We start from the raw sequence: 17,451 nt of genomic DNA, 5'->3' as shown, positions 1-17,451 counted from the left end.
CGAAGAATTTATAAACAAATATTCACAAATGACTTTTTGATTGATGTGTTTACATTAAATAAATTTTAATTTCCCGTTACCCTAAAATGAATTCTGAAAATAGTAAAATTAACGACTTAGTTAAAAAAAGATCCGAAGAAATTAGGAGAGAAATGAGTACTAGTAAAAATATTAATCTTAAAGGTATAATTTATGATGACGATTTTACTGAAATATATAACAGATGTTGTGAAAACATTTTAGGATACAGAAAAGTACCTATAGGAATGTCTCATACACCTATTAAAATAAATAATCAGGAATTTTATATTCCTATTTGTACATTCGAAGGGGCGCTTGTCGCTTCTATGTGTCGTGGCATTAAACTTATTAATAAAAGTCAAGGAATAACGGGCCACGTAGAAAACATAGGAATCACTAGAAGCTTCGCCATTGAGTTTAAAAATTTTACATCTGCACTAAATTTTTATAAATGGCTAAAAAATGAAAAAAATCTTGAAATATTAAAAAAAGCAGGCGAAAAAAATAGTAGATTTTGTAAAATCAAATCTATAGAAAGTAAGAATGTATTCGGTAGTGTCGTATTTATCAAAATATGTGCGTATACTGGCGATGCTATGGGGATGAACATGATTACTAAAGCAGCCAATCAAATAATCGACGCTATTCACGATTTATTTAATGAAGTCAAATTAATTACTCTAAGTGCGAATATTTGCACTGATAAAAAGTGGTCAACAGAAAATTACGCCAATGGTAGAGGACGAAAAGTCTTTTTAAATTTACGAATTAATGAATCTGACCTTTTATCGATTATGAAAGTTAGTATAAATGATTTACTTAATATGTATCATACTAAAATAGTATTAGGAGGTAGTATAATTTTAGGAGGGTTTAATTGTCAAGCATCGAATTATGTAGCAGCTACATTTTTAGCATTTAATCAAGATTTAGGACATGTGATAGAATCTTCTAATTGTATAATTGATATGAAAAAAATATCTGAAGAAGTATTAGAGATTAATTTATTGATGCCTTCTATTGTAGTAGGGACAATTGGAGGAGGAACACATCTTGAGCCAGCGAATTCTTTATTTAAACAATTTGAAGGTCTTCCTAACTTTAATACAGATGAACGTGATTTAAGTGGTTCTTCTAATTATTTAGCATTAGTTGTTGCGTCTGCGGTTTTGGCGGGTGAGATTTCTGGGATGTGTGCACTTACAAATAACACGCTCATGGATGCGCATTTACGCTTAAATAGGAAACAATAAAAAGATTTTTATTTATAAACTTTTTAATTAAATAACGATATTAATTTTATAAAAATTTTGGGAATTTAAACCACGAGTATTATGGTTTAAAATAATCTTTGATAAAAAATTAAATATTTTTATATTTTAATTTACTTGATATATAAATAGAGTCAAAATATTTAGTTAAAAAACCATGAAAAATCTAGTACATTACAAAATTATTGTCATTTAAGGAGGTTTATGGTTTACATCATTTTTTTGATACATTTGATTTGTTGTTTATTTATTATTGGTCAGATAACATATAAATAAAAAACTACCCCTTTTATAAACAATGGCTTACTATGAAAATGAAGAGTGTTCAGGATGTGACGAGTACGACTGCGTCTATTGCAATGTGTGTGATTGTGTTGGTGAATGTTTAAATAACTGCAAAGACAAAGAATCTAAAAACGATGAGAAAATGCTACTTATGACATCTTCAGAAACATACCGTAAAACAATGAACTTTTTAAATAATAAAAACAAACAACACGGCGAATTTTATAATCCAAGAAATCATTTCTATTAAATGAAAAAAAAATTATTCTAATTTTTTTTTCATTTATAAAATTTTTTATTTTTTATAGCCCATAATTTTATGAATGATACCGATAAACAAAAATATTCAAGACATTCATTTCAGATACAAAATGCCAAGTTTAATTATCAAATATGAAGGAAAGAACACAGGTGTAAAAACTATACTTGTAAATCTTGATGATATTTCAAGGTCTCTTAGTAGAAAATCAGATATAATTTTGAAATATTTTTCATATACATTATCTTTACAAACAAAACATGATGGTAAGTTCATTATCAGTGGAAAACACGATCAAATGAAAATGCAAAATATAATTTATGATTTTATAGATCATTTCGTGTTATGTTATAACTGTGAAAATCCCGAAACATTTTTTGTTTTCGATACGTCGCTCAAAATGGAATGTCTAGCGTGTGGACTAAAAAGTATTGTACGAGATCATAAACTTAATTTGGAAATTATTAAAAATATTTCTACACAAAGTACGATTTATTCAGATTTCTTGCCAGTAGAAACAGGAGATGTTAACAATGAAGAAATGTTTTATAAACTTTTAAAAGAGTCAGAAGATGATTTTAATAAGCTAGATCATGTGATAGAAAAAATTAATATAAAAAATATTTTGGGAAGTTTTGAGAATTATATTGAGAAATATAAGAAATATGAAAATATTACTAAGTTTATAAATTATTTATTGGAAAAAGGATATAAGAAAAGTGAAATATGCAAATTTTATACTCGACCACAAAATGGTAAAAAGCGAAGTGTAGAATTTAAAAAAGAAATTAATAAATATTTTAACTCTTAAAAAAATATCTTTGCATTTTTTTTTGGTTGGATTAATGTGTACTTAGATTTTTCTACATTCAATCTTGTTAATTGATATAGCTTTTAATTACTTAAATCGATTAAATTTTGTAAGATTACTAACTTTTATATAATATGTAACATAGAAAAACTATAGCCATCTTAAAAAATTGTAAATTAATATCTAAACGTACCATTATTAAATATTATTCAATATACACAATATTATAGTATTTTCCGTTTTAAATTTTTTTTATAATTTTTCTTATTTTTTAATACCGTTAAATGTCAAAAAATAGATCTCTGGGTAAACAGCGTTTAGATAAATATTACAATCTCGCCAAAGAAAAGGGATACAGAGCAAGATCTGCTTTCAAATTACTCCAACTCAATAAAAAATATGGTTTTCTTAAAGACGCAAAAATTCTTATAGATTTATGTGCTGCACCAGGCGGGTGGTTACAAGTAGCAGCTCAAGAAATGCCAAGACCTCGTAAAATCATAGGCATAGATTTAGATCCAATAAAATATATTGGCGATGTCGACTCGTTCGTCTGTGACATTACATCTGACGAATGTAGAAAAAGATTGTATGGAATGTTAAGCGACACAGAATTAAGACAAGCTGACGTTATTTTACACGATGGCGCACCAAATGTTGGTACATCATGGGAAAATGATGCTTTTAATCAAAATCTTCTAGTTTTTTATTCTTTACAATTATCATCAATTTTTTTAAGAGAAGGCGGTACATTTGTCACTAAAATTTTCAGATCTGATGATTACGATTCTTTAATCAATTTGTTAAACAAAATGTTTAAAAAAGTAGAAGCTACAAAACCATTAAGTAGTAGATCACAAAGTGCTGAGATTTTCGTTGTTTGTTTAGAATACAGAGGTATAAAAAATTTTAATGAAGAAGAATTGTCATATGAAAAAATTTTTAAAAATATTGAAAATGATTTCGATGAATACAAATATACGAAAATTAAAATGTCTGAATTTATTAGATCTTCAGATCCAGAAATAATTAATAAAATAACAGAAATTGAAAATGATTTAGAAATAGATTTTGATGAAGAATTTTTATATTTAATAAAAGATTTGAAAATATTGAATAAAGGTGATTTAAAAAAAATTTTACAAAAGAAAAAACAAATTATTAGAGATGTGAAATCAAACAAATTACAAATACCAGTATTAGATTTTTTAAAAGAAAATGAAGAAGAAAGTGAATATGAAGAAGATTTTGAGATGGTTACATTAACAGTAGAGGAAAAAATTAAAGAAATTGATAATGAATTAAATAAAATGAAAAAAGTTCAGAAGATTGATAAACAGACACTTTGTTCTATTGATGGGTTTTATGAGGACGACATGTTCAAAAATATGCTTTTAGAAGATGATACAAATGAAGTTATAAAACAAGATATAAAAAAAGAAGAAATAGAAATGGAAAGTTGTTCAGATTCCCTTGATATTGACGAAGAAGAAATGTTATGTATTGCCAGATATAAAGACAATCCCACAGATTTTATAGAAAGTACAGTTGATAGATACTGGACAGATCCAGAGGAGAAATTGCCTAATTATTTGAGAGAAGATCAAAAATGTTCTTCTCGACCAAGTAAAAGTAATGAAAATAAATTGACCAAGAAAGAGAAAGAAGCACTTTTAAGAAGGAAAACTAGAGCAGAAAGAAGAGCTGAGAAGTTTATGAAGGATATGATAATAGAAGAGAGTGATGAAGAACGAGTTGTAGCAAAAGAGATTTATAGGAAGGAGTATAAGAAGACTAAGACTACACCCAGGATTGTGTTTCCTAAGAAAGGATCTTGTGGGATACCTAAAGGAAAAGGACGACTTTTACATTTTGACCGAAGACTTAAAAAAGACAAAAGAGCTAAAAAGATGAAGAAATAAAAAACAAAATAAAATTTACTTGTTTTTTTACATTTTGATTAAAGACATAAAAAAGACTATAGAGTTATCTTAAATAATAGTCTATGAGTGAAGTTGGAATATTCTTAAATGGTAACATGTTTTATTTAGATATTTTTTCTTTATATAGTTTAAAGATGTTTTCTCTTTTTGATAGAAACATTCTATTGGTAGAAACAGATTGAATCAATTATAAAAGTAAATAAAATCATGTCATGTTATGTTTACATAACAAGTTAAATATAAGCTTCCCCTTTTTTCTTGTTTTTTAGCGTGTTTAAAGGAGAACACAAATATAACTACAAATATAAATAAAATACTTTTACATTTTCAAGTCTAATACAAATTAATCCAATAAATGATATTATTTTTTTTCTTACCCTTAAAATGTCCGAACTAAGTGAAAAATTGAAAGGCTTAAAATTCATGCAGAAATCTTCTAAAGATGTCAAACCAGAAAAAGAGAAATCTTTCAGTACATTTTTCTGTAAAAATATTTATTTTATTTCTAAAAAGTAATAAAGCCCTTTTTTAATGTTTACTCCTCTAAATAAAGAGACTAGTAAGAAGAAAATGCAGTCTATTGTCAGAGAGCGTAGAAGTATCAAGTCTGTTTATTATAGATATCTTTTAGATCTGAATAAGTTAGATGAGATCTTCAGTCTCCAGCTCGAGCATGAGGAGAATTGTAAAGTGCTTAATCAAATTAAAGAATCTGCTCTTTATAATTTCCTGACTAAGTATAAAGATTTAGATATTGAGAAATATGATATATTTAAGTATAGAAGAGTATTACTTTTATATATAAGGAATCTGACAGAGAAGAAGGAGTTTATAAAAGGGAAGAAGTTATTAAATATTTGTAGAGATAAGAAATATATTTGTAATGAGTATTATGAATTATTAGAGATAATAAACAGAAACATAATAATATAATATAAAATCTAATATATATAAAATATAATATTTATAATATAAATAAAATTCTTTTATATATATGCTCTGTAAAATAAATCTAATATTAAAGATATATATATATATATAAATAAAATCTAATATAAATAAATTCTAATATTTATAATCTATTATAAATCTAATATATATATTTAAAATATTATTATAAATCTAATGTTTTATTAAAGTTATGCTCCTAAACTCAGGAATATCATTCCTCCCACTAGTGAAAATAAAGCAACAATCTCTCCAAACACCATTATAAGGAAAAATGACCCATTAAACTTCTTCTGCTGCGCTTTAGTGACTGAAGCACTACAAGCCATTTTCCCTATGCAATAAGCCCCGAAACAATTCCCTACTCCTTGTATAGTGCAAGATACTAACATTCTTATCCCGTGATTAATAGAAGTCACTTTAGTAACTGTAATATAAAAGAACATGATAATAGAAAAGATAGACGGGGCAGAAATAAAGCCCATGGGCATGATAGCATGAATAAGATCTACTGAATAATCTGCCGCCTTACAGATCCCAGTAGCCCCGTGTACCAGGCCATAAGCCACGCCTATTAGAGTGGGCAGCATGGCGAGTACCACTGCCATTCCTTTTAACATCGTCTTAAGCGACTCTTCATTCATCAAAAGATTAGATTCCATTTTTGTGTACCCCTTTGAAAAATATTTTTATAAACTTAATGTTTCATTGGTCAAAACAAAAAAAAAGGAGAGCACAAAAAAAACTAAAAAATACATTTAGTATTCTACTTATATTATAAGAATAATATTAATACTTTTTATATTTTAATAATTATATATTTTAATCTTATTATTCTTAAATAGTAGCAAATATAAATTTAAAATTTTATTTTTAATAATTATATGTGTGTGCTTCATTTTAATACATTTTACTCTGTTTTTTATAGAATCTAAATCTAACTACTTATATTGTAAAAAAATAATATTAAATTTTACCCCATAATTTTAGTACTATAGAACTTTTTATTCTCAATGTGTGGAAGTAAATGTGAACTTAATAGCCCATTTTGAAAATAATATGTGTGTATACTTTATGGTTTAATTTGCATTCTATTTTTTTATAGATTTAATTAGCGTATGCTTATGTTTCGAGAATGAAAATTATATATTTTCATTGGTATCTATTTTACACATTACAAATTTTATATAAAAAAGACATGGTTTTTATACGCCCACGGCGCATTCTACCATCTCGTAGATTTCTGAACATCCATTTTTCTTGAAAATTTAAAATAGTTCCTGTACGCTCATGGCAAAAAATATCATCTTCTGGCTCTTAAGAGCCTAATAGCTCTACGTACTACATCCTTGGTATTGTACTTCTTTCATTCCACCTTGATTTTCAAGTTTTTGTTCTAAACAGAGCTTTATATAATAATTATACATCAATACCTTATTAAAGGACTGTATTTGGGCTCTATTCATTATCATCGCATATGATAATACAACAAGAAACTGTCTTCTTAAGATGAAAGGACTAGAATGACAACTGACATCGTTTTTCCTTGGTGAAACTCAAGAGTGCCTCTTTCTGTTATTGTTAGACATAAGCACTAATTATCACCAGGACTTTCATTTTCAATTCGGTCCGATTTAAAATTCTATTATGAAGATTTCTGCTAGGTAACAACACCACTATTTCCCATATCTGTAGTACTTACTTAAATAGAGGTTGTTCTATGTGTATTTGCTTATTTAAGAACTCAAAGCAGAACTTTTAATGTTCTTCAATATTCCCTGATTCTATATCATCAAAACTCACAAATATCTAAAAACCTATTAGAAAGTTCATCACAATGGCATAATCATTATTTGATTGTGATAATATATTATAATATGACATTTTATTTTAGTAGACTACTTTTTAATGCTCAATAATTTGCATTTTTATAAACAAACAAATTCATGTAAAAAAATATAAAAAGGAAAAAAGTGCATGAATTTACAAAAGATATGTGAAATTTTTGACAGATAAAAAAAATATTGTAGCCTCGACATGAAATATGCATTAACTTAGTCTTGTGGGAACTGTAACACGACTAATATTACTATTTTTGATTTTATTGTACTCTGTTTTATGTCTTCTCTTATGGCATATGAATATTCGAGCTTTGTCTTTTGAAATTTAAACATTGGAGTTTGATCTTATAATATTTATACATTGGAGTTTAATCTAAGTATAGTCCGTTCCTTGCCTTTTCGATTCACTGTACTTCCTTTGTATTTGTATAGTGTGGACTCTATATTGATCACTTGCGTATTTTCTTCCATCCCCTTCATGGAAAAGAAAACCAAGACACTCTTAGTTACTAATATACCAGACATTTCTATATTCACTAAAAAGCTTAAAGAGTCTTTTGAAATCAGAGAAGTTTACACTATCCCAAACAATGACACATTCTTGTTTGTAATTTTCTACAATATAAAAGATGCTGATCAATGCCAGAAGGAGTTACTCAGTAAAGGCTATAAAGCATATTTCACTATAAGCAAGTATGAGTTCCCCAAGGACCATGAGAAATGTGACAAGGATAAAAACCAGAGTACACTTTTCATTTCCTCTAAGAATCTGTCTGATTATAATGAGTCAGTACTCAGTGAATACGGAGAGATTAGAGAAATAAGAGGAGCTAATCCTACTACTATATGTGTAGAGTATTTTGACAGTAGATCTGCTGACACATGTGTCTCAGAATTAAGTAAGAAGGGTGTTACAGTGAAGTATGTGTGGGATATGTCTACTAAGACTAAGTGGGATATAATAAGACATACTGATAGTGTGATTAGTCAAGTTATACCTCCTGTACAGAAGAAGAAGAAGCCTGTTATTAATGTGTATAAGAATATGTTTATCAAAGAGTTTGATGAGTTTATAAGTGAGAATATTGATGATATAATTCAAGAATTAAATTCTAACTAGTATTTATATAGATTTTATATAGTCTAATTAATATATATAGATTTTATATAGTCTAATTAATATATATAGATTTTATATAGATTTTATATAGTCTAATTAATATATATAGATTTTATATAGTTTAAATATAGTTATATTAATATATAAAACATTTCCTTTAAATAATTCGTTTATTTCTTAAGTGCCTTAGGCTTTAGTTGTTTCTTAGGCCTCAAATCTTTACTCCCACACCCTTTCTTCCTACAATTAGTAGCATTAACTGACAATCTCACATTGCATCTTCTACATATCAATTTCTTATTCCTTTTATTAGCAAGTTCTCTATCATTTTCATCAAGCATATTTCCTCCTCCTAGACATTTCACTGTCGCATTTATTTCTAGTCCATTTAGACTTGATAATTGGAAAGTATCTTCTAAGATCCTGCAGCCGGATGAGAGAAGAATAGAATCGTAAGAAAGGGCATTTCTAGTACTTATTTCTTGTTTTAGATCTGCTGCAGTTTCTTGGGCATAGAATGACGATTTGTTGTTAAATCTACAGATTATAGACATGGGGTATAAAAAAAAGAAAAATTTAAAAACATCAAAACCAAATATTATATAAATGTTATTATATTATATTATATAAATGATATATTCTTTTACAAGTATAAGTAATAATATATTATACTAATATAATTATACAATTATTAATGTTATTATTTTGCCCTTTATGTTTAATATTAACAAGGTCTATCTAACTTATTCTTGGAGATGGAAGATAGACGAAGATATGTGTGGAATATGTCAGCAGACATTTGATCAAATGTGCCCTAAATGCACACACCCCATAGAGTGTAAGCCCTGTGTCGGCTCATGTGACCACACTTATCATTTACACTGTATTTCTGACTGGGTAATAAAGAAGAAGTTCTGTCCCATGTGTCGAGTCCCCTGGAATATCAAGAGGACATTAGAATGATTAAAATGAAATGTGTTATTATATTTGTCTATAAGAGTTTAATAAAATTTAATTTTGTATAAATCTAATGTATTTGATTTTTATCTTATTTTGTATAAATCTAATAAATTTGATTTTTTGATTTTGTATAAATCTAATGTAGTTGTTCTTTTTTAAAATATATAATTTTATTTTATTTTTTTTGAATTTTGTTAACCCTCAAATTATGGCTATAAATTTCGCGTACGATGTCGTCGACCCCACAAAAGTGATCAAATCACAAATCGACTCTGCAAGAGTAAGTTTCAAAAAGACAAGAGAAACTGCCAATACTCTCAGAAAGAGATCTCTCCTCAATGCCATTTCTTATCTTAACAATGTAGTAGTCAAGAAAGAGTGTGTCCCCATGAGAAGATACGCCAGGGGATGTGGCCACACCAGACAGGCCAGGGCTTTTAACCAGAGAAAAGGATTATGGCCTAAGAAATCTGCCCTTGCTTTGTTACAAGTTTTAGAGAATATTAAAGAACAAGCAGTAGAAAAAGGACTAGAAGTAGAGAAATTAGATTTGGATCATGTTCAGATTTGCAGAGCTCCCAAAGTATTTGGGAGAATATTCCGGGCTCATGGACGAGTGAATCCTTTTAATAAAAGTCCCTGTCATATTTTAGTGGCAGCAAAAGTAAGAGATTTAGAAGTTAATGAAGAGAATGACATAATGAAACAAGAGGAATAAACATTATTTTAAAGAAATATATGTGTATTATATATGTAGTATATTAGTTTTATATGTATTATTTTTGTATTAATTTTTATGTTGTTTGTTTATGCTGAAATATTTTTTGCATGAATTTCAACCATTGAAATAATTTTTATTTTTCTTGTAAATTTTTGTCTTTGTTTTTTTACTCCCCTATGTTCACTTTACAGGCAAATACAAAGGACCAAAATATTAAAGATCTTAATATTAAAGATCTTAATATTGGAGATCAAAATATAAGAGATCTTACTATTAGAGATCTTAATATTGGAGATTCTAGTACTGTAAATTTATTCAAAGTTGATATTCCTTTACTTAGTAATGAAATACCACTTGATTTTACATTTGATCTCCCTTCAAATAAAAAAGAGATCTTTGAATCTTTTGATTCCTTCACTGACTTCGTAGAAGGGAAGACTAAAAGTCAAGAGTCTAAGTTCAATCCTTATGAAGACAATTCTGGGTCTACTGTCTCAATCAGACTAAATAATTCCATAATAATAGCAGCTGACACTAGACACTGTTCAGAGATGGGAATTTACAGTAGAAATACTTCTAAGATCTTCAGGATAGGCGACTTTCTCCTGACTATCACTGGGTTCTACGCTGACGGGTATGAATTGTTTAATAGACTCAAGTACCAAGTACAAATCTATGAGTCATTTAATAAAATCTCAATACACAGTCTCGCCAATCTGGCTAGTAAGATAATGTACTCTAAGAGATTATTCCCTTACTACTCGTATGTGACACTGAGTGGATTTGAGGGAGATAATCCTTATGTTTACTCATTTGACTGTCTAGGCCACTTTGAGGAAGTCGACTCTGTTTGTAATGGCAGTGGCTCGCCGCTTATTCAGCCTTTGCTTGATTCGACTATTGAGAAGAAGAACTGGGCGGGAGAAAGTTATGAAGTGACAGAGGAATATGTAAAGGATATTGTAAGAAGAGGATTTAATGCGGCGAGTGAGCGGGATGTGAAGACGGGTGACAATGTGGAGATATGGATAATAAAGAAAGATGGAATGACTAAAGAAAATGAAAGATTAAGACAAGATTAAAAAAACATTGAAATAATCTATAGTTGTTTTATATTTAAAAAATTAATATTTTTATTATTTTAAAGATCTCTGTTATACTCATCTAGAATAGATTCATTTTTAATAGATTCATTTTTTGGTTCATCTTTGATGGTTTCATTTTTTGGCTCGTCTAAAATAAGTTCGGTTTCGTCCTTTGGCTGAGTGCTTTTGAGTTGCTCAAACATTTTTTTGAATTTTTGATCATTCATAAGTTTCTTAAGACTTTCTTGTATCTCAGCCTCACTTGGGGTCTTTTTCTCTTCTTTGTTTTGTTCTTCTTTAGTTTTCTCGGCTTCTTCTTGTATTTTTTTCTCGTGATTGTTCTTCACTGAACTCATAAATCCTTCTAAAGTATACGCTTTAGTCTCCAATTCATCCCCTAATATTTCCTTATCTTCTCTTACTCTTTCTAAATATTCAGAATATTCTACTAACTTCTTCTCTAAGAAATCATTCCACCATACTTCAGTTTTATTAATTTCTGCTTTTTTTATTATTTCTTCTAATTTTTCGAGTTTTATTGGTCTGGTTAAAATGTCCTTTTCGTGTTTCTGGTTTTGTCTTTCTAATTTCTTAAAATTAGTCAAGAAATCTTTAGCATCTTTTAAATTTAAATTAGTTTTTAATTTTTTACCATTTATATCTTCATTATCAGATTTAGTTTCTTGTTTATATTGATCAAATATTGTTTCTGGTAAATATTGGAAATATTTCCCTTCTGTCTCATTTATCTTTTTAATTATTTCTTCACATTCTTTCTTAATTCTGATTTCTTCTTCTAATTCTTGACCTTTACTCGGGATCATCTTCTTACCGTGGATAATTCTCTTATCAGTAGACTTGAGATTATAATTCTTCATTTTATATATTGATTTTTGGAATTTGAGAGCTCCTTTCAAGATCGACGAGTCTTGGACATTTACTAAATCTTCGAAATTGAAGAAATCTTGGAACATTTTCTGATTATAAGAACTTATAAGATATTTAGTAAATATTTCATGATTTTTACAGTGTTCATTAACAATTTCCACGAATTTGTCCATGTCTTGGCAATCAATAACTTCATTCTCATTTTCTTTATTACTGTCATTTTCTTTATTAATATCATTTTCTTTATTACTTTCTTTATTAATATCATTTTCTTTATTACTGTCAATTTCTTTATTAAGTTTTTTCTGCTTGAGCTTCTTCATTTCTTCTTTTATTTCTTTAAAATTCCATATTATTCCTTCTATTGGTTTCTTTCTTTTTTCATCATTTTTATCTACTGCTACTGGTTCTTCTGCTCTTGTAGTCTCAACATCATAAATTATCTTCTTTTTTATATCTAAACACATATCATAAATATCTAATAGTAAATCTCCTTCTTTCATTTCTTTTTTTAATGGTACTAAACAAACATCTTCTTCTTTTTTAAATATTCCTCTTATATATTCCTCAATAACTTGATCTAAATTTACATCTCCAAAATTCTTTAAATTAATTTTCACTAGTGTTTTAATTAAAACTTCTTCTTTGGTTTTTAACACTTCATAAATGATAAACACACTAGAATGACCTTGTGTACTCAAAATACCAAACTTTTCTACATTTAAATCTGAAGAAATCAAATCAGACACTGCCGCCAATGAAGCGGGCAATATAGTGACAGACGAATTAGATTTTAAAGCATTAAAAAATTCTTCATTAGTTTTTTTATCATTGTAATCTCTGACACTAATAATTATATTATCTGTAGAAAGTTTACTAATAAAAAGACCATTAATATCATTAATAGAAAGATTAGTCTCATAAGAATCAAAATTGTAAAGATCTTGAGATGAAGAGTTTAAAGGATAATAAAATGTATCGTCTGTGGCCGACAGAGGAATAAAGAATTTGGAGTCTTGGTAGTTTAAAATATTTTTGGTAGTTTTGATCTTGTTGGTATCATCTTCGGTAATTGATTTGACTAGGAAGGAAGTGTAGTCGACACTAAGAGTTGTTGAACAAATTATTGATAGAAAAACGAATATTAACATCTCTGAAATAGGGGGAAAAAAATTTACAAAAAAAAAAAAAATATTAAAAAAAAAAAAAGTATAAGATAAAAACGAGGAATTGTATGAGATAATAGTGTATTAAAAAGTAAGACATAGTTTTTTATCTTACAATACAAAGAGGTTAGTCATTAAATAAATAAGATAGATGATGAAAAGAGAGGAAGTACTATTGTAATATTAAAAATCAAATACAAAGAGATGTAAGTTCATAGTATGGAAATTGTGAGACTCAATAAAAAATAAGCACAGTACTAACATTATGGATGAAAAATACTAGAACTGTAATTGAAAGCTATCATTGTTTGGGGAGAATGAAAATTGGGACTTTTTTTTATTTTAGATTAAAGCGCAAAAAAACAGCGATAAAAATCAAAGCGACTTTAGATGTTATATAAATCTATAATATAAGAACTTAAAAATTTAAGTTTTATTTTAAGTATATGATTCATCAATTAAAAAATTTTTATATTGTAAAATACAGTGGCTTTTAGTTAATTTACATATTCTATGTACGTGTAATTTGGAGACATAAGACTGAATTTCATAGTATAGGCTCCAAAATTGAGATTTTAAAATGTTAAACAGTTCTAGGCATTTATCAGCGGATATAATGTTTGATTATATATGCTAAAAAACAGAAAATTAGCAGCACGAAACAAAGATTGCGGTAATTTTAAGTTTTCCCATTTTTGTTGAATATGTATTCCACTCTAGGAATATTCTTCGAAAATTATGTTTTACTATTTACATGTATATTATATATAATTAAAATGTTTGCTGCTAAGTCAGAAAGCGCATTGTGTTGATCTATAAAAAACTGGATTTCTTTTATGACAGGCTCAAAACATTATTTCTTTAATAATTTTGGTTGGATCTATACGAATTATTATTTGTGTCCGCGAAAATTACAAAATTAATTATAGAGTTTGAAAAATTCAATACAAAAGATTAACATTTAGTATAATCATCCTCACTGTGTTCTAAGAAATCAAGCCGAGGTTATATAGTGATATAGAGCACTACATAGCAAGTAAATTTTCATCTGGGGAAATCATGGAAGCCAAGTTTTATCACCTGTGACAAAGTAATGTTTTGTTGATCTCGTGTAGATATATTGTACAAAATTTTGTCTACAGTAAATTTTCAAGGCGAAATGTGAATATGTACGGTACAGATTTTTCCTGGTAAAAACTTTATTTGGATACGGGAATATGTTTCGTCGCCAAGTTTAGAATTCTAGTGAGTAAGAATCTGCAGTATCAATTGGATTTTAATCAGAGTCTAAGTGTTTTGGATTTCTATGCAGTAATTCCAACTATTTTCCTTTAAAAAAAATTAATTTATCAAAACCGATGAGACTAAAAATTAAATTTAGGTTTTAACACTTTAAGACTTTATTATGATAGCGTAAGTTCAATCACAGTGTATCGCTAGATTTGCCCATATGTCATCTTTTTGAAAACAAAGAATGAGAAGATCATAAAAATCGCCCTAAAAGATATCAAATTTTAAAATTTTTTGTAAATGATACTCTATTGATAATCGCTAATAATTTGATCTATATATCAAAAAAAAACGAAAAAGGAGTGAAATTCCCGATGAAGTCAACAAAGTAACATTTCTATCGATATACAATATAAAGTAATAAACTGATTATAACTAGCATAACAGTCATATGATTAATTTTTTATTCCCAACTTAGAGGTTTCGTATATAATATTTTGTATATTTGTTTATATAAATGGAAGTTACAAAATCAGTTAAGTATTCTTAGGAAGATTACTTATTAGAATATGGAAATAATTATATCTAATCTACCTAAATTTGTAAACATCTAAGTCATGTATCATTTTAGTTATTGTGGTTAGTGTAGAAAAATTTGTTGTATTGCCGTTTTTGTGATATTCTAACTGAAAAACATAATTTTTATAATAAACAAATAAGATTTTTTTATTGTCATATAAATGACAATAATCGAATTTTTTATAAACAAGTAATATAAGAAAAAATTCAAGAAAACTATATTTTTAAGACCTTTTTTATAGAACTTTGATCCTTTAAATGTTTTCCTTTTAACTTTACACAATAGATGTTTTTTTTATATTATTTTGTATTTATGTTTTTTATTTTGATATATGTAATGTAATGATTATTATCAATAAATGAATTTAATTAGGGTATACTTATTGTAGTTTATATTTATAGTTTAACAAGGGTAGGTTCCGCGTTAGCGTCTCCTGCTTGTATGTTGCTTCTCGTCTCCTCTCCTTCGGTAGTCCAGAGAAATGCTTTCTAGCGTCTTCTTTAGCGTGATCATCTGGATGTACGCTTCTACCTTTTTAGGGATTCCAAATCTTGTGGTATATGATTTGTGGAACTTAGTCACATACCGTCCCAAGTGATTACGTAGGGAATAATTTCTGTTTTAAAACCATATAAAAAGCCCAGTTCGTTGCAAGGACATCATACTTTCTTAACTTATCGTTTTCTACTTGCTGTAGATTCTCTTTTGATGTGACACCTGTTAAATTATTCTGATCAATTTATTCTTTTATTACTACGACAATATCAGGTTTATTATATTTGATCTTTATGTCCGTTTTTATCGTCGTGTCTATTCTTATTTCCACATCTTTTTTGGCAACTATCTGTTGTACTGAGTGGTTTCTTAATCTCTTCTTAGGCCGCACTTTATATTTTTCACACAGTAGTAGGTGAGTGAATTTTACTATTTCATTATACCTTCTCATATAATCGTGTCCTAGCATTTTTCGGCACCTTTTCGCTAGGTGATCCACGGTCTTTGCTGATTTATTGCAATGGGGGCAGGTTCCAATCGATCCAATTAATATATTTCGGTCTTGTAGGGCACATAACTTACTTTCTGTCCTGGTATTCGTGTTACCTACTTTAAGTCATAGTGATGAATTTTTAATGTCGACTATTTCATTTTTCTTTGCCCTATTATTATCAAAATATTCATTTAATTCGATTTCAATTATAATATAGTCACTGTCCATAAAATCACACATTAGAGACAAGCCCATTTCAATAAAACAATAAAATATATCAATCTTGATTTCTACAGGTTCTCTTATATATGAACATTCTGTTGTATAACTTTGTGCTGATAAACAAATAGATAATAATTAAAAAAAATTTCATGCTGTTAAAAATTAAATTATATATATATAGAAAGATAGAACCATAAAAACAGACTAAAAATTTTGATGTTATGTAAAGTTTGTATAATGAATACAAAATATAAGTATATTGTATGTAGGGTTTAGAACCCTTAATAAATAAATGGTTAACATGGCGAACACAAGGATGAACAGGGAAACAAGAGAGTCCCGTAGTCAAGAGGCTAGAACATTAGAGAAAGAGGCAATTAGGATAGATAAGAGACTAAAGTTAATATTGAAAGTTGAGAAAGTTGAGTGGAAAGATGTTATGGATTTGGCATCTGCGAACTTGCAGGATTATATTTTTGAAAATTTTTGTGACGGAAGGAGCAGTTGGGAGGAAATTTATAAAGGCTTACAAAAAGGAGCAGAATTTGAGAGAGAGTCAGAAGAAAGACAAGAAATGATTAAAGAGATTATGGATAAAGTGTTGAAAGAGTTTAGGGAAGAAAGAAAAGAAAATCTTAGGATGTATAGGAAAAGAAGAGAAATCAGAGAAACTACAAAATGTTTTATATGTAAGAAAGAAGGGCATTACGCTAGAGAATGTCATGAAAGTGTAGCTGGTAGGGAAAAATATAAAATTAAAAAGGAACAAGTTTTACAGAAAGAACCAATTATCAACAATGAAGGGAAAAGATGTAAAACAGTAAATAAGTTAGAAAATTTAATTGAAAAGTATCCGGAAGTTTTTAAAGAATCAGAAGAAAAGATAAAATATCTCACAGGAGAGAAGTGTCCAATAAATACTAAGCAAGGTGAAAAGGTTGTGAAAAGAGGGCAGAATGTGCCATACTACCTTAGGGTGAAATTTGAGGAGTACTTGAATAAGTTGGAAAATAGAGGGGTTATAAGACGTTCCAAAAGTGAGTGGAGGAGTCCAATAAGAGCACTTGAAAAACCAAATGGGGACGTAAGATTGGTAAGCAATTTGATGGCGT

General features: G+C 28.0%; 12 protein-coding genes across 12 annotated transcripts; 9 read left to right on the top strand and 3 right to left on the bottom strand.

Annotated features, from left to right (window-relative positions):
* Positions 1-86: 86 nt before the first annotated feature.
* On the top strand, positions 87-1,274 carry VNE69_04095 (3-hydroxy-3-methylglutaryl-coenzyme A reductase; the record flags this gene model as incomplete). Its single annotated transcript, XM_065473340.1, has 1 exon — positions 87-1,274. One exon carries the CDS (start codon positions 87-89, stop codon positions 1,272-1,274), a length of 1,188 nt encoding a protein of 395 aa, XP_065329412.1.
* Positions 1,275-1,590: 316 nt separating this feature from the next.
* On the top strand, positions 1,591-1,827 carry VNE69_04094 (uncharacterized protein; the record flags this gene model as incomplete). Its single annotated transcript, XM_065473339.1, has 1 exon — positions 1,591-1,827. One exon carries the CDS (start codon positions 1,591-1,593, stop codon positions 1,825-1,827), a length of 237 nt encoding a protein of 78 aa, XP_065329411.1.
* A 73-nt stretch (positions 1,828-1,900) lies between these two features.
* On the top strand, positions 1,901-2,647 carry VNE69_04093 (eukaryotic translation initiation factor 5 (EIF5); the record flags this gene model as incomplete). The annotated part of the gene is made up of 1 exon (XM_065473338.1): positions 1,901-2,647. One exon carries the CDS (start codon positions 1,901-1,903, stop codon positions 2,645-2,647), a length of 747 nt encoding a protein of 248 aa, XP_065329410.1.
* Positions 2,648-2,931: 284 nt separating this feature from the next.
* Positions 2,932-4,569, top strand: VNE69_04092 (ribosome biogenesis protein SPB1; the record flags this gene model as incomplete). The annotated part of the gene is made up of 1 exon (XM_065473337.1): positions 2,932-4,569. The coding sequence occupies one exon, from the start codon at positions 2,932-2,934 to the stop codon at positions 4,567-4,569; it is 1,638 nt and encodes a 545-aa protein (XP_065329409.1).
* A 552-nt stretch (positions 4,570-5,121) lies between these two features.
* Positions 5,122-5,523, top strand: VNE69_04091 (uncharacterized protein; the record flags this gene model as incomplete). Its single annotated transcript, XM_065473336.1, has 1 exon — positions 5,122-5,523. One exon carries the CDS (start codon positions 5,122-5,124, stop codon positions 5,521-5,523), a length of 402 nt encoding a protein of 133 aa, XP_065329408.1.
* A 206-nt stretch (positions 5,524-5,729) lies between these two features.
* Positions 5,730-6,200, bottom strand: VNE69_04090 (V-type proton ATPase subunit c (VMA3); the record flags this gene model as incomplete). Its single annotated transcript, XM_065473335.1, has 1 exon — positions 5,730-6,200. One exon carries the CDS (start codon positions 6,198-6,200, stop codon positions 5,730-5,732), a length of 471 nt encoding a protein of 156 aa, XP_065329407.1.
* Positions 6,201-7,857: 1,657 nt separating this feature from the next.
* VNE69_04089 (MEI2-like protein) lies at positions 7,858-8,499 on the top strand (the record flags this gene model as incomplete). The annotated part of the gene is made up of 1 exon (XM_065473334.1): positions 7,858-8,499. The coding sequence occupies one exon, from the start codon at positions 7,858-7,860 to the stop codon at positions 8,497-8,499; it is 642 nt and encodes a 213-aa protein (XP_065329406.1).
* Positions 8,500-8,669: 170 nt separating this feature from the next.
* Positions 8,670-9,053, bottom strand: VNE69_04088 (ribosomal protein eL40; the record flags this gene model as incomplete). The annotated part of the gene is made up of 1 exon (XM_065473333.1): positions 8,670-9,053. The coding sequence occupies one exon, from the start codon at positions 9,051-9,053 to the stop codon at positions 8,670-8,672; it is 384 nt and encodes a 127-aa protein (XP_065329405.1).
* Positions 9,054-9,213: 160 nt separating this feature from the next.
* On the top strand, positions 9,214-9,462 carry VNE69_04087 (anaphase-promoting complex subunit 11 (APC11); the record flags this gene model as incomplete). The annotated part of the gene is made up of 1 exon (XM_065473332.1): positions 9,214-9,462. The coding sequence occupies one exon, from the start codon at positions 9,214-9,216 to the stop codon at positions 9,460-9,462; it is 249 nt and encodes an 82-aa protein (XP_065329404.1).
* A 205-nt stretch (positions 9,463-9,667) lies between these two features.
* On the top strand, positions 9,668-10,177 carry VNE69_04086 (ribosomal protein uL22; the record flags this gene model as incomplete). Its single annotated transcript, XM_065473331.1, has 1 exon — positions 9,668-10,177. The coding sequence occupies one exon, from the start codon at positions 9,668-9,670 to the stop codon at positions 10,175-10,177; it is 510 nt and encodes a 169-aa protein (XP_065329403.1).
* Positions 10,178-10,356: 179 nt separating this feature from the next.
* VNE69_04085 (proteasome subunit PSB6 (PSB6)) lies at positions 10,357-11,262 on the top strand (the record flags this gene model as incomplete). Its single annotated transcript, XM_065473330.1, has 1 exon — positions 10,357-11,262. One exon carries the CDS (start codon positions 10,357-10,359, stop codon positions 11,260-11,262), a length of 906 nt encoding a protein of 301 aa, XP_065329402.1.
* Positions 11,263-11,321: 59 nt separating this feature from the next.
* On the bottom strand, positions 11,322-13,304 carry VNE69_04084 (putative SP-containing protein; the record flags this gene model as incomplete). The annotated part of the gene is made up of 1 exon (XM_065473329.1): positions 11,322-13,304. The coding sequence occupies one exon, from the start codon at positions 13,302-13,304 to the stop codon at positions 11,322-11,324; it is 1,983 nt and encodes a 660-aa protein (XP_065329401.1).
* Positions 13,305-17,451: the final 4,147 nt, after the last annotated feature.

Source organism: Vairimorpha necatrix, chromosome 4, assembly GCF_036630325.1.
Source record: "Vairimorpha necatrix chromosome 4, complete sequence".
Classification (NCBI taxonomy): domain Eukaryota; kingdom Fungi; phylum Microsporidia; family Nosematidae; genus Vairimorpha; species Vairimorpha necatrix.
This window is presented reverse-complemented; position numbering and strand designations above follow the sequence as displayed.